Genomic DNA, 15,456 nt, shown 5'->3' with positions numbered 1-15,456 from the left:
GAGTAATTAGAAATTTGTAGTGCACGACTAATAGTACATACAGAACCCTGTGCTCGGGTTTAAATATCACATGGACCTATCACCGGAAGTGCTGGGAAAGTTTGTAGGCCGTGCACCCAGAGAATACTTTGGGAAATTGTTCTCATTTAGTGCAACCCAATTGCATTTGTTAGCAAGTTTTGTTCGAGTGGCTGGATCAGGCCCGTAGCCAGGGTGGGGGCAAAGGGGGGGGGAGAGGCAATGCCCCCCTGAAAAAATGTTGGCGACCATCGCTCTAAAATACCTGCTGTGACCCTCCCCCCCCTCCCTAAAACCCTACTGGCCCTCCGCTAGCCAGCAAACTGGCTACGGACCTGGGCTGGATACATAATATATTGCATTGAAAATCCACAATTAGTTATGTAAACTCCATGGTGCACATTGCAAACTGATCCTGTTAACGCCAGTCTGGAGAAATAGATTCATGTAAACGGTTTATTCCATGCAATATTGGTCAAATTAGTATCAAATTTTAGATAAATACATCTACTTTTTTTATACAAAGTTAATTGTTTTGTTTAACAATGGATAAAGTAACGATAATTCAAATGAAACCGTATATGTATATGGAGCCAGACCACCATTAAATTTCACCATCTCGGTACGAATTGTAGTTCGTCCATTTATAGCAATTCTTTCTGTCTCTCTTTTCTCCCCTTTTGCATGCCCATTTTTGTTGATTTTTTGGTCTAGAATGGACGAGGAGGGTTTGAATAAACATTTTCTGCCAGGTTTTTGTAAATATTCATGATTTTGAGGCGGAAGGATGACAGGGTTATCAGGTTGGCTACGGCGATATGTACGACAACTAGTTACATGTTTTCAGTTTGCTTCTTCAAGTTTGTGTATCTCAAAATTTTGGTGGTCAACCTCATACAAATTTTAGTGCAAAGACATGACCATTTGTTCATCTGTCTGTAGTGAAAAGCATTCAGCCCAACGAAAATTTTGGGGAAAGTTGGAGGTGGGCAAAGAGGCCAGAATTAACATTGAAGTCAATGGGGAAATTAATGGTGGTCTGCCTACCGAGATGGTGAAATTTAATGGTGGTCTGCCCCCATATGAACTCTCGGGTGACCTTGATCACAAACCGGTTTGGCCTGTCTATATAATGGGAAAGTCAAGGTCATTCAAAGTATAAAAAAAAGAAAGGAAATTTAGATCTGTATTTTATTTAGATTGCAGAATCTCATGTAGAAGTGTTAGATTCACTACTTGGCATAAGAGGGTCAGGTGGGAATGGTTGGGGCGATGCAAGCCTTGGTTACTCTACTAATCAGTACAGATTGCAGACCAGGCCAATAACGCACCTACTTTATTCCCTAAAATCAGCGAGGTGTATCGATAAACAAATACATAACTGCTAATAATGACGAGCTTATCGCGAACAGTACAGAATGTGCACAAGGCCAATAACCCTCATACACGCATTTTACCCCCTAAAATCAGCGAGGTGTATCGATAAACATATACCTGTCTAAGGTACGTTTTGAATTTGTGAAGGTTAATAATATCGACGGAATTAGCAATGGGCGACGAGAAAAAACCTACAGTAAGTAAACTTAATGGTATTGGTTTTAAAGTTTAAGCTAAGTTTTCGATTACTTGTTAATTTCTCCTTCGTCATAATATGTGAAATCAGTAAATGGTTTGAATGGTGGCGACGACTATATACTTTATTCTATACGTAAATCAGACTTGAACTTGTGTGAATAGTTAATATGTCCATATATATACTTGTCAACCATATAAATAAATGATTAATCTTATATATATATGTTACACTGTTCTATTTAGCAAAGGTAACAGCATCTCAATATATGTACCCAATCATAAGGGGACCACGATGACTCAGTGTGTAAGACGCTGGCTCGCTAGCCTGGGGGTCGGGTTCGATTCAGTTGTTGGGCTAGATAGTTCCTCGGGATTTACCCTTGACAGTGGTGCGGGGCAGGGGTATTGACAATGACAACTGTCTAGTCGTTAGGATGGGACAAAAACGAGGTCTCGTGTACACATGGCGTGCATGTAAAAGATCCCTTGATATAGTTGGAATTCGATATAAGAGTAGGCCGTAGTGCCACTATCCGAGCAAAATTTCCCTCATAACACACTGGCGCATGCCCGTCTTCGTTAGCCCAGTCATAAATATAGTTGTTTTAAGATACGAGTGTCTATGTTTTGGGAGAATACCATGACGCTGCACTAGAAGGTCAATAACATTGTAACTGGATGCAGTATGTTTTTGTTGAGCCTATATTTATTTTTTTTTAAACTAGTGCACACTGTTATGATGAGTCATTTGGGAAAAATATAGGCTCGTCAGGGAAATTGGCGAACCGTGCAGTTCACAACCTATGATATAACTACATTTTCTTTGTATTAATATCACAGCAAGTTTGTTATTCGTAGATGGGGGTGAGGGGATGTCGGACCCCGACAACATTTTGACACAAAAGGTGAAAAGAAATTTACATCTCTATTTTAATCAGACTGAACTGACTTTTCGGACTGACGGGTTACGTGAAAAAAAACCCAAACATAATATATCATCTAGTTGGCCAAATAAAGTACCCGAATAAAACACTAATTTGACTTGTGCGACATTTTTAGAGCATCGATATTATTTGCGAAGCGGCTGCAACAGTCTGATTGGATAATCGATATCGAGGTCGGCATAGAATGGGATTTGTGAAAAATTGCACTCGAATTTCGAAAGAGGTACCTCAAATCCTCATGAAATGCCTGCGTCATGTCATCATATTCCCATTGTCTCAATGACAATGACATTGTGCCCTTTTCTCCTGTTGCCCTTCCCTTTTTCCAAACAGATCATGAGATACTAAAACCGAATCGCGCTCAATTACATGCTCCATCGAGAATTCCTCCTTTTTTTCTTCGTTTGTGAGCCTCACTGGGATAATGAACCCATTAGTGCTGCTGGCGGCCGACTGATTGTTGTGTCTCGCATCAAATTTTCTCTGATTCCGGTTTCGATATTTAAAACGTTCGCAGTTTGCAACCATAATCACAATTTCGCATTTTGCCCCGTATTAGCTCTGAGGCCTTGAACCAACTGGTTTCGTTGGGCTCCCATCGTGGTGAAGTATACGTGACATTACTAGAAAACGAAACAAGTTTGATTCACTACTCCTGCACCTCACCCATAGATCATTTTCTCCACGCAATGAGGCCACTGATGTAAGGTATATCAGTACTAGTCCCCTTTGATATTTGTTTTTTGTCCTCCAAATTTCGAAGAAAGCAGGGGACTATTAAAATGGATTTGTCTATGTGTCTATGCTTTGTGACCAGATAACTTTGATTCTAACTGATAAAGAGTGATGAAATTTCACTACCAGGTACTTCAAATCTTCGATCTTAAACATTTTATGCTTAAACTAATTATAGATAATCAGTTTGATTGCTCAATACTTCTGAAAAAGATAAATGTGCAATTAATCAATATGTGTCATCTATATTTTTGGGGATTTCGGTGGGGGACACCGGCCTCACTGTTGTCTTGCCTTTACGCGTAGATCTTTTAGTTGTTGGTTGTTGCTAACTATATTTATGTCCATGTTCAGATCTTCAGGACTTAACCATATGTAATACTATAGGGGGTATTTTAGTTTATTGGAGTGACAGTATACAGACACTAAGCATTTCGGTTTCGCAATCTTTACTTTTACTAGATTCGGCTCCCTTATAAGACAATGTTGACTGAGAATTTCCTCCGCATTTTCTAGCAAGAGTTCCGCTTGTCAGTGGTGCAGGACGGAAGGCCTGCCAAGCAACATCATCTAATTAACAGTTGCAACTGGATGAAGTGTAAGCAGACAGGTCACTGTCCTAAATATCACCCATAGCCGTTGCATGACGTGTGCCCGTCTGTAATGCTACAGATACCAGAAGATCAGCATAATGATAGGAGCTTTATTAAGAACATGAAATAGACACAAGGCAGAAGGAACTCTATTCCAAGTCTGCTTTACCGTCAGTATACTTTGTGTTATATAGCATCAAACAATTAGGGAAGGTGGATACGAACAGGATATAACTTTTTATAAGGATTTTTACAACACAATGTCATCATATATGGAGTTGTTTATTTACCACGGAATTGTATGTATTGCTGTCCACTACACTTTCATTTTAAGTAAATGGCCAGCACAGATACTATGTAGCTTGTCAATGATACGTTGGATTAATTAAGTTTGTAATTCCAACACAGTCACACGTCTTCATAAATCACAGTTTTAAATTCTAGCATTATGGATAATATTGAGTTAGAGGTTAATATTCACAAAGAAACATGTCTAGGAGCCCACCTATAATTGATGGTATATATGTTTTAGTTCTCTTTTGTATAAATCGATAAGTGCATTGTCGTATAAGCGCATTTTAAGCGATGACTGGAAATTAGTTCCAGCGATGTGTTGAGAACGTTTCAGCGTTGACTGGTTGGGTCTTCTTTGCAAATCTAGTAGATAAATCGTGTGAAAAATTCCACGAAAGTTATTTTAAAAAGTATGGCATGATGGTCACTTAGGCATGGATAAAAAAAAAATCAGAAATACCAAGTATGAAGTATAACCTTTAGTTTGGATTGGTTGATTAACGTATGTTGTCGGTTTTCTAGTCGCCTGAAAAATGCTTTTTAACCGAAGGTGTCGCAAAATGATTTGAAGGTGAACCCCCACAATACACGTGTTAAGTGAATATGCCAAATTAAAACAAAAATTGTTAGCGTAAATAATTCATACGTGAAGTGATAAAAAGTGTTAGTTATCCCATTGCGTAACAAAAATTGTTTTTGTTCAATTCAATTCAGTATATTATTATGGGGAAATATATTGTTTAAACGAAAGTAAATATAAGATGCAAAAATAACACGAGTAACAGAGAGAGAGAGAGAGAGAGAGAAATGGTTTTATTTCAATAATTCGCTTGTGTGTAGGGGTCTTTAGCAGTTGGAGGAAACCGAAGGACCCGGAGAAAACCCACGAGCCTGGACAGGCAACCCTACTCCTTGTCATGTACAACCGGGGATTCGAAACCACGCTAGCTGACTCAATGAACATGAGCAACAACATCAGCCTGCTGCAAATCAGACGAATAAAATATTTGAAGGATTTCACTCCCCCAGGTTGACAAGTGATATTCCATTGTTGGACTGTCGCCGTGCAGGATAAATTATTATATCATCCATTTTAATATAACTTCACTGAAGCCTGGGTTGGTTATTGGAAATCTAAAAGTTGTTTGACAGGTTTGGTTTAAATCAAACACTGGGTCATACAATCCAATATACTAGAGTCCGAATTTTTATTACGTTCTTCAACAAGAGACCTAACACCATAATCAATCAATGGCGATACCATGTTCGGCTTGTTCTTCTGTAATTACTGCCTCTGCCATATCAGTTACCGATTTTAACTCCTTCTTAATTCCTCAAACTTTTGACATGTTTTTTTTTTGTCCATCTGTTCTTTTTCTCTGAGTCTAAGATATTGCTTTTAGCTGTGATTTTGAAAAAAAATCACATATACTGGCAGATATCATCCAATATGACAGATGAGACGGTTTGGGGATTACCATGTCGCTTTTAAGACGTCGCTTCGCCCAAATAGATTAATTTCCAATCAACAAAATTTCCATATTGATAACTTTGATATGATTGCATATGTTGGAGAATTGAGGAAAGCCCAATTTGACGAATTATGGCTATATATTTCAAAGAGACATTTCATAATAGATATTAGTTCAGATTTCTAGCTTTCCGCTCGATCCCTGTTGTAGGCAATATTTATTCTAATTATGACCCACTGCTGGTCAGATTCTGTTGATAGGCACATATAAATTTTTCTTTAATAGTGTGGTGTTGTATTTTTATCGGCGATGGAAGGAAGTGATCATGGAAAGACTTATTTTCCTAAGCCATTCGTTTTATAAACATATAGAGTATATCTGTCTGTCTTCGATTTATTTCTAACAAACCCTAAAAGTGAATTGTCATTTTATGTGGGAGTATGTGGTCATCTTCCATACACCACAATACTTGTCAACAAACCATGGTTCAGTGGGAGTATGTGGTTGTCTTCCACACACAATACTTGTCAACAAACCATGGTTTAGTCTCAGTTGTGCTGTGGGTTTTTTTTGTAACTTATTTGACAAGCTGCATCGAGCCCAAAATTGTGCTGGTCCAATGTTCGATCCTGGCGTTGGCCGAGAAATTTCATCGGGATATTCCCCCCTCATTTACGCACTGCATGGGGTATAGCCCGTCTTCATTCGCCTGATCGGAGCCGAAAAGTAGGACGCTAAACTTCATGAATATCCCTCTCTCCTATTAGGCAACATAATGTAGTATTTATTAAATAGTCAGTGAGCCACCCTTGCAGAGATGGCTCCACGAAATACGTACTATTTGCTATACCATATGACTAGAGATGTGGCTTTTTTTACTCTCTCAAATATGTAGCTAAATTTTTATTATCGATATTTATGCTCTGTTAACTAGTTTACTATTTCTATGTAACTTATTGAAAGATTATACGAAACGACAGTTTTAGGATTTGGTATGTATTTATCGTTTTCGCAACATGCATCCTAGACAACCAAATGGATCTTTTGTAGAGGGTATTTTCGCAGTCTTCAAAATAGCTATTTTTTTATATTTCTTAAAGAAAGTTAATTATGCAAATCGGTCATGTGACACGTGTTTGGCGCAGTTAGTCCGTTGACGTTGGTCAGTGCAACGTGAAGTTCACAGTGAAGAAAATTTGTTTAGTGTCATCTCTCGAAATGAATCACATTAATTGAATGAAGAGGTCTAGAATCGAAGGGGGGGGGGGGGATTTATATTTTTGTGAACCTTAATGATTTTAAAAGGGATATCTCTTGCTGATATTTACATGTTTACTAGTATGCTGCCTTACTATTAAGTATCCCCAAGTTTCCATGGTCAAACTCGTTCAGTTAATTTCCGTTAGGCTTTGTGGTATAAACACTCTACTACCACCAGTAATTGCTAATTAATGCGCCAATAGCAAATCTCTGGCAAAGCTAACAAAACGCTAAATAAAAGGTTGGAAATAAGCCAATAGGCGATTCTCCTCAAGGATCCCAAAATCAAGACAAAATAATACTAAACGCGTTTTTTATTAGCAAATTGCAAATAGCTGATCAAGATCAGAAAGTGAATTTATGGGTATGTAGGTAGAAGTTTTAGATTGAGAAGAGTGAAACATTCTTCTACTCCGGTATGTTGAATGGGCAGCCCATTAAATTAAAATTTACACCTTAGATAAAGGGCACTTTAGAGTATTTGCGAGAATATTCTTCAGTGATTGAAGACTTACGAATACAATGCACAATAACACTCTACAAATACTAGGCAGAATTAACAGGCATCGGAGAATATGGTTGAGTCGATACATACCCCCCCCCCCTTACTACCCCTACAAATTTTACAACGCATGTATTTCTAAGTGCCTGATACTGCGAATACATTTCTGTGAATATAATCTGAATACGTGTAAGTTCTGTAAAACTGAATTTTCACTGAATTGGTCTGTAACTGTATACTATGTAAAATAGTATTCTAAATTTCAGTCTAATATCTGGAAAAATTCACGAAAAACGAACTTGATCTGCCCCTGCTATTTACAACAGTGTATCAACCCCCGATAAAATATCTAAAAGTTTAACCTTAGCAAGTTCCGGAAACCAGACATCCGCATTGCTTCGATTACAAGGTTGTGGACCCTCTTGAGGTCACAGTTTTGATCAGATTTTGATGAAACTTGAAATACATGTTAATAGCCCACAGATCATGGTCCCTGAATTATGGCCCTTGATTGTACGAAAACTCGCGTTTTTAGCTTGTGGTTCTTCTAGAGGTCACAATTGTTATCCGATTTACAAAAAAAAAACCAAAAAACCAAAACGTGTGAATATATTGATTATAGCCCCTGATTGTACAAAAAATCGCGTTTTTGTGGGTGTATCTTGCCTGGCAACCGCTGGTTTTATGTTAAATTAATGAATAATTGAAAATATGTATACATTATTGTTTCTATATTTTTAAAACACGTATCACCAGGATATCTTTCAATCCGCATTTATTCGACAATGTAGAAACAATGCCCAGCCAGACATTGTTGAGTTGAGGGTCATCTGGGGAGAAGCTACAAAAGCTTACGTAATAAATGCTAACAATCAAGCGATTCCACAAATTGAGATCTCAATTTATATTATTTATATTCTACCTACGAAGAGTCCCCTGTGTAGCTCTTATCTATTATGCTATGGATAATTCTCACCCACACAATGTGGTCTATTGGTGCTTGATTTTTCTTATTGCGTCAACTTTCTTTTTTATTGGAAAAGTTAATCACGAGTGTTCCGTGATAAGCTGGGTTCTAACCGTTTCATTTCAATCACACAAGCAATATAGTTGTCGTCGGTTCACGCACCAGTCAGTTTGTCTTGTTTTATTGGCATTTTAATTTATTTTACAGATTTACAAATGTGCTTGATCGAGACATAAACAACATATTTACGAGATCCTTTATGTGTTCCAAGTTGTTTTTGATAAAATAAAAATCAAATCTGTAAAATGACCCGTTCTTCAACATTAAATGAATTATAAACGTGCGAATGACCAGATGGACAGCTTCTGCAAAGCAAAATTAATTCGGGTTTAAGAAAATTTGGGTTTGATTTCTATATGACCCAAACTACTTGTATTGCAGATCTAAGCAAAATTAAATCGGGTTGACGAAAACGAGGTTTGATTTCTTTTGGACCCAAACTGTCTGTATTTCAGATTTAAGGTGTCGGGTATTACTTTTGCCATTCGCTGGATTCTGCGGCATTATGTATTGCCAACATTTTTTGAATGGCTATGACCGGGCAACTACTGTTTCTTCTGACGCTGCAGTAAACTCAGCGGGACAGGTTATGCTGAATGCTATGGGCGGTAAAGACACCCAGGTGCTATCGGCGAAGGGAGACCTTATGACTCAGTGACAGACCTTATGATACATCGCGCACGTGCTAACCATTCGGACCCCCCCCCCCCCGACATTTGGAAATTTTATGTTTTGATAAAAGCTACAAACTGTAAAGTTTACTGGAGCCCTGATTCTCTAAGGACAAAGAACATTACTGTTAGTTAATGAAATATTTGCGGGAGGCGTTGATGCCTAAGCCTGGTACCTTACTTCTTTTTATGTCACGATGTTTTATTGTGATGCCATTGCCTATTTGTTTGACGTATAACAATGCTGTTTATGTACCAGTCAATTTCGAAAAGCATAATGGATACAATGAGAGTCAAACATGAATAACTATTGATTTTGTTTACCGTATCAATGATGCTAATTATCTAGTTGGAGACTAATTATAAGTGCATACCTTTCCAGACCTTTAAAGTTGTATTATGTCAGAGTTAGATAAAGAGCTGACTGTTCTCTCTATAATAGTTTAAAAATAGATAATGAAGAAAATGTATTGAAAATTTCAGTCAAATTACTTCAATCTGGGCGAAATTATGGTGTAGAATGGTGTAGTCTCGATTTCCATTGCTACCGTTGTTACGATAATAGACATAGTCTTGATTATCTATTTTTAAATTAAATTATTAAATAAAGAGCTGACTGTTCTCTCTATAATAGTTTAAAAATAGATAATGAAGAAAATGTATTGAAAATTTCAGTCAAATTACTTCAATCTGGGCGAAATTATGGTGTAGAATGGTGTAGTCTCGATTTCCATTGCTACCGTTGTTACGATAATAGACATAGTCTTGATTATCTATTTTTAAATTAAATTATTAAATGTTCGTGTTGCAATACGTGCAAAATCACAACCATCCGCGCGATAGTCTAGATTATGATTACGTCTAATTAATTATGTATATAACATTTGAAGCCTTAATAGGAAGATTTAGCATCTATATAATGGATCTTTAATTATATTATTTCTAATTTGAGAGCAGCGAGATTGGGTCTGTAGTCACCCTGCTAGACCGTGTTATAATATCCTATCCGGAAAGAAAAAGTAACAGGCACATCTGCGTGTGTGTTTGTACCTCTTTGTTTCCCCTTCAATGCCGAAATCCAGTTAATGTGATTTACTATAAGATCTTATAGCAAATTCAATAAACAGCAACATAAAATTAAACGAGGGATAAAACCACAGTGATAATGTCAACTGGTTGATTTCATCTGACTTGTCATCCATTGCTATAGATGACATTAAGTCGTTTTTTTTCCTAGCACGTGACAGTATCGTATTATTGAAGGCCTATATGTATTGAATGGTAGCGCCATTGATTAGCTTTAGTAATGCTCTTCGTTCATCACAGGTTTAAAGGAACTCAGTGTGACAGATTGTCGATCAATTAGAACAATCTTATTGATCTTCGATAAACATCTCCCTTTTTTTAAAAAAAAAAGAGGAAAAAATGTAGGATCAGTTAATTCTGTGAACAGGGAAGAATAGTCGGGTCGAAACAACCCCCAAGCTTCTTTGATTATTTGTGGTAGCGAACAAACATTTAAACTAGCACAAGCCAATTTAATTATACATCTGTTTTGGCACATAATTTAAACATAGTTTCAATTTTAATTAACCACCTTCAGAGTTTGTGATTGACATGTGGTTATTAGAACCAAGTTAACATTAACATTATGCGACAGTTTGTTGGTCGTAACAGATAGCTTTTTCTAAGTTAATGTCCACATTTCTGACTAGATGTAGCGATATACGTGTACCCTTCTATTGTCTTGTAATTGACATTTACAATATCCTTCTTATAGCGATTTCATTGAAAGAAAACTAGTTTTGGATTTAAACAAAATGGACAAACTGTCTAATTAGTCGGTTTTAGTTTCCTTTCAATCGGTTTATGAAACTAACTAAACCGACTTTTTGTTTGGTTGTGTTGCTGGCCATTTTGGTTTGCAAACCATGCGTTTTATATCGCATATCAAGTGGCTGTGGTTTACTTTTTAGAATTTAAACGTCCAGACCGTTCACACATGGCTAAGATAACGTTTTCATATTAATCTGAATTAGTGTGTAGGTTTTTAAAGACGCCTCTGGAGCTTAATGGATAAAAAATCTTAGAGCCAACTTTACATCAATTTTCAACAGTGATCAGTTAAAAACATATTGCACCAGCTGATGCTAAATTATCAGCCAGAAATAAAATCATTCAACAGATAATTGGACTTCCGATGGGCACTGATCCAACACCTTTTATGCCAAATGGGGTCCTTCACAAATACGGATTTGAATTTCAAGGCCATAATGTGTCTAAAGCTAATTATGGTGTGCATGGCTTATTCTCAAGCATTTAGATTCATAAATATTTGCAGTATTGTCTATAAGTTTTAAAGACAGGTTAGTATCGTAATATAAAAAAAATTCCGAGTTTTATGTGTTATAAAAATATGTTATAAAATATCCATTATATTCCACTCAATAATGGACTAATTTTTTAATTATCATTTTTTTTTTTCAATTATCATTTAGTAAACCAGTTAGCTGTTCTTTTATTTAACCTGTGTAAACGTGTGTGTCAATCGGGTTTAAGAGTGTAGGGCTATTTTTATTTAGAAGCCTGTGAGTTGGGCTTTTACTAAATGCCCCAAAAAAGATTAAGATTGTTATAAAACATTTTTTGCAATCTTGCTTAACCATATTAATGAAGGCTTTTCACCTCTACGTTGACCACTTTTACACCATGCATATCGCCCCCTTTATCATTTCTTTTCAAGGTCACTTCTGTATTTATTGCATTACTAGATTTAATCCAGAAGCATAAACTGTGGAGTATGGTGTTTCCAGTGATTCATCTTTTACCATACTTAAAAGATGTTAATTTGTGACCAACTTTTGTTATTTTTGTTCTTGAGTAATATCCCAGCGATAGCATCATTAAGCAGTGTCGTCAAATATGTCGTCATTTAGACAGAAGATTTACTGCTAATAACCTTTATAGAAATATATGTCTTTACTATGACACTGGGCAGTATAAATTGTAAGACATGTCACTGCATCCTTGATATGAATATATAATTTACCTAGGCAATACTTTATCTTCAGCTCATGTATTTCCTAATACAAACACCGAAGCTTGTATTTAGACTGGCTTTCGTGTAATCATAGTAATCAATGTTTCCTTACTGCCATTAAATGTTGATCAGAACATTGCGAAAAATGATCAAGGGACTGGACACGGACCTTTGCTTGTTAAATGTAATGACATAGATCTTACAGGCACATACCCTCGTTTTATTGTAGGTATTTTCAAAACGGTTTGTTTCCGGTGAATATTGGAAGGCTGTATAAGATCAATGGTTCTGTAAAACAATGTAACAAAAAAAGATTAAAGTCTCTGCAAAAGTATAGAATGAACGAAGACAGGTCTAGTCATGTTAGATTAAATCACTTGTAATTGAACACGGTCTAGACGATATTTTGTGATGAGAGAGAAGAATCGTACATAATGATAGAATATTTATCGCAGTATCATCATTGGATGGTTCTGATTCTCTGTAAGACACGTAAATGAAATGACCGGGTTTTAATGTACACCAGCCTTTTGTTACATCTTCCACATTACTTTTTTCGGGTGCCGGCAGATCTTATTCGAAATATAAAACGTTGGAAGATTTAGTAACAAGGTGTACAAGATTTGGAAAGTGTAAATTAAACATAAAATACATTAAAAAGGTGATTGAGGCAACTTGAAAATATGTTTGCCCTTCATTATGTCCTTTACTATGAATTGAAAGTATATGATTTTAGGTGTTTTCCTCGAATCCAATATAGCTGTAGACAAGTATCCTCGAATATCAAGTCTGTATCTACAATGTACGTTCAGACACTAATTAATTCTTCTGTAGGATAAATCGGAGTAACAGCGTAAGTAATATCACATTACTGTTGAGCATGAAATCAATGCTATTATATCTAAAAAGTCTGGCAATTTAATGTAAAACTTTTGTTAATAACCGATATAGATTTCAAATGTTACTTTAATCTTTCGGAATGACCAACAACTGTTGCTTATGTTAATTGTCGTTATTCATATGCTATTATATCTAAAAAGTCTGGCAATTTAATATAAAACTTTTGTTAATAACCGAAATAGATTTCAAATGTTACTTTAATCTTTCGGAATGACCAACAACTGTTGCTTATGTTAATTGTCGTTATTCATATTAACCGTGAACTGAAAATGACTGGATAAAACACCAAAGAAGTTCAGCTTCACAGACGGAAAGCTTTAATCCCGCAATGCTTTTGTTTAAACTGACATTGTGACATAAAAGCTGAATCCTATAATATTGAACTAGAAAAATGAATACCAATAATCTCATACTAAATGCAGAATGCCCAAACGAGCTTGTTTCCCATTCTTTTGATGGCTAATATCCCTTTATCGTTTAAACTACTTATTATTCATTCAGATAAAGAAACGTGACCGCTGGTGACTTATGCAATTGCGTGGGGTCGAACAAATTTGGTTTATGCCAAGTGCAAGTAACAAACAGCTGAAGTGAAAGAATTCGATTCATCAGACACCATGAATAAAACCTCACTTAAACCAAGCTTGTGATTAGATCCATCTCATCATAAACTCATTTCACCAATGATGGCAATCTAGTTCTATGAATAGTATAAGACAATGATTATTTCTTGGCCACCTTCGCTATTGCAATAGGCTTCATTACCATAGATATCATCTTACTTCTGCACTATTTATTGATATTTTCATTATTAATTGGCACAATGATGGAACAGTAGAATTTCCCAAGCTGCTCATGACTTAATTTCTGGTTTCTATATGTATGCCATCCTTTATTCTGCACGCTTAGTTTAGAACAAAATGAATGGACGATACTTACTTTAATCAGAAGAGGCACGCAATTAAGCTAACACCTTTCTACACAGAGAGATAGAGGGCGGATAAATAGCAACATCGTTTGACGCATATACCATCCTTTCATTAAGCTAATTAAGCCGGCTGTCAAAAATAAAAATATGTTGTCTGCAATGCCAGTCATCGACTTTTCAACAGGCTTTTACTTATTGGTGTTACTGCTGGCAAAATAGTCAATCGGTATCGCGGAATATTGAATTTTGATGTGGCTACTTGTACCTGGGCTGTCGTCGATCGCACGTCGTTCTGTCGTTTGATTATCAGTGGGAACGTTTGGAATGTTAGTTAAAAAGTGGAATAAAATGTTTGTTAACTAAGCAATGTGACCAGAAGTAAATTTTGGTAAAAAGTTGTGATTTCGCTGGGAATATGGATATAGTTAGAGTTGTAGTATGTGATCGTTGTTGTACAAGGACCGTGTAATTTGCAAAGCTACCAAAATGAAGTAACTCGATTGTTAGATTTTGTTATGGATTTTGGCCACATTTGCTTCATTTCTCTCTGTGTGACGAATTTTAATTCACTGAATACAAGTTTTGGTTTTAATTTTTGAAAAATCCTGTGGAATTAGAATGGTGAGTGTAAAGGATGAAGCTATCGATTTTATAAGTGCATGATAATATTTATATAAACTTAAAACAAAAGGCTGATAATATGGCTACTCATTTTATGCGGGATATCAGGGAAATTCCCTTAAAAGTGATGAATCGACGAGTTGGTGATGAACATGTTACTCTTCTTCAGGCATGCTACGATAATCCACTGTTTGTTGAGCAAGATGGCACCAAAGCCTACAATGGTGGTAAAGCTGTCAATCAAGAAACCAAACCACATGCACGTGCCAAGGATTACATGCACACACTTCCACAACAGCCACACGAGGTGACATTTAAATCTTCTAAATCCAGTAGAAAAAAACGATTATGGATAATAGCTTTTGTTATTATCACAGTAATAGTTGTTGGCATTATTATAGGACTTCTGGCACACTTTCTAGGTAAGTAACAATTTTGTGATTTTTTATAATGTATTTAATCCCCGCCCCTCTTTCAAAATGCAAATATGCATAGTATTCTTTATTTGCTATTCCAACTAATATCTGTCAGGATTAGGCATATCTTTGTGGGGAAGCTTTAACTGACGTGTATGTTTAGGGGAGATATGTTAAAAATAATTTAAATATAGCGGGAAAATATTTGAATATTCGAAATCTCCATAAAAATATTTATTCTAGAGCTTATGTTTTATTCTTCTTATACACGAGTCAAAATTACCCCCCCCCTCTCTCTCTCTCTCTCTCTCTCTCTCTCTCTCTCTCTCTCGTTATAGCGGGAAAATATTTGAATATTCGAAATCTCCATAAAAATGTTTATTCTAGAGTTTTTGTTTTATTCTTCGTATACACGAGTTAAAATTGCCCCCCCCCCCCTCTCTCTCTCTCTCTCTCTCTC

The 15,456-nt window shown here is 36.2% G+C and overlaps 1 protein-coding gene across 1 annotated transcript in view; it reads left to right on the top strand.

Moving 5' to 3' along the window:
* Nucleotides 1–1,485: 1,485 nt before the first annotated feature.
* LOC126810538 (atrial natriuretic peptide-converting enzyme) overlaps nt 1,486–15,456 on the top strand; it is a 63,167-nt gene continuing 49,196 nt past the window's right edge. Inside the window, exons 1-2 of the mRNA XM_050535664.2 lie at nt 1,486–1,591; nt 14,750–15,002. Of these exons, the coding sequence (XP_050391621.2) occupies nt 1,568–1,591; nt 14,750–15,002 (277 nt within the window). The 5' untranslated portion in view covers nt 1,486–1,567. The remainder of the gene's footprint in view (nt 1,592–14,749; nt 15,003–15,456) is intronic.

Source organism: Patella vulgata, chromosome 2 (genome assembly GCF_932274485.2).
Source record: "Patella vulgata chromosome 2, xgPatVulg1.2, whole genome shotgun sequence".
Lineage (NCBI taxonomy): Eukaryota > Metazoa > Mollusca > Gastropoda > Patellidae > Patella > Patella vulgata.
This window is presented reverse-complemented; position numbering and strand designations above follow the sequence as displayed.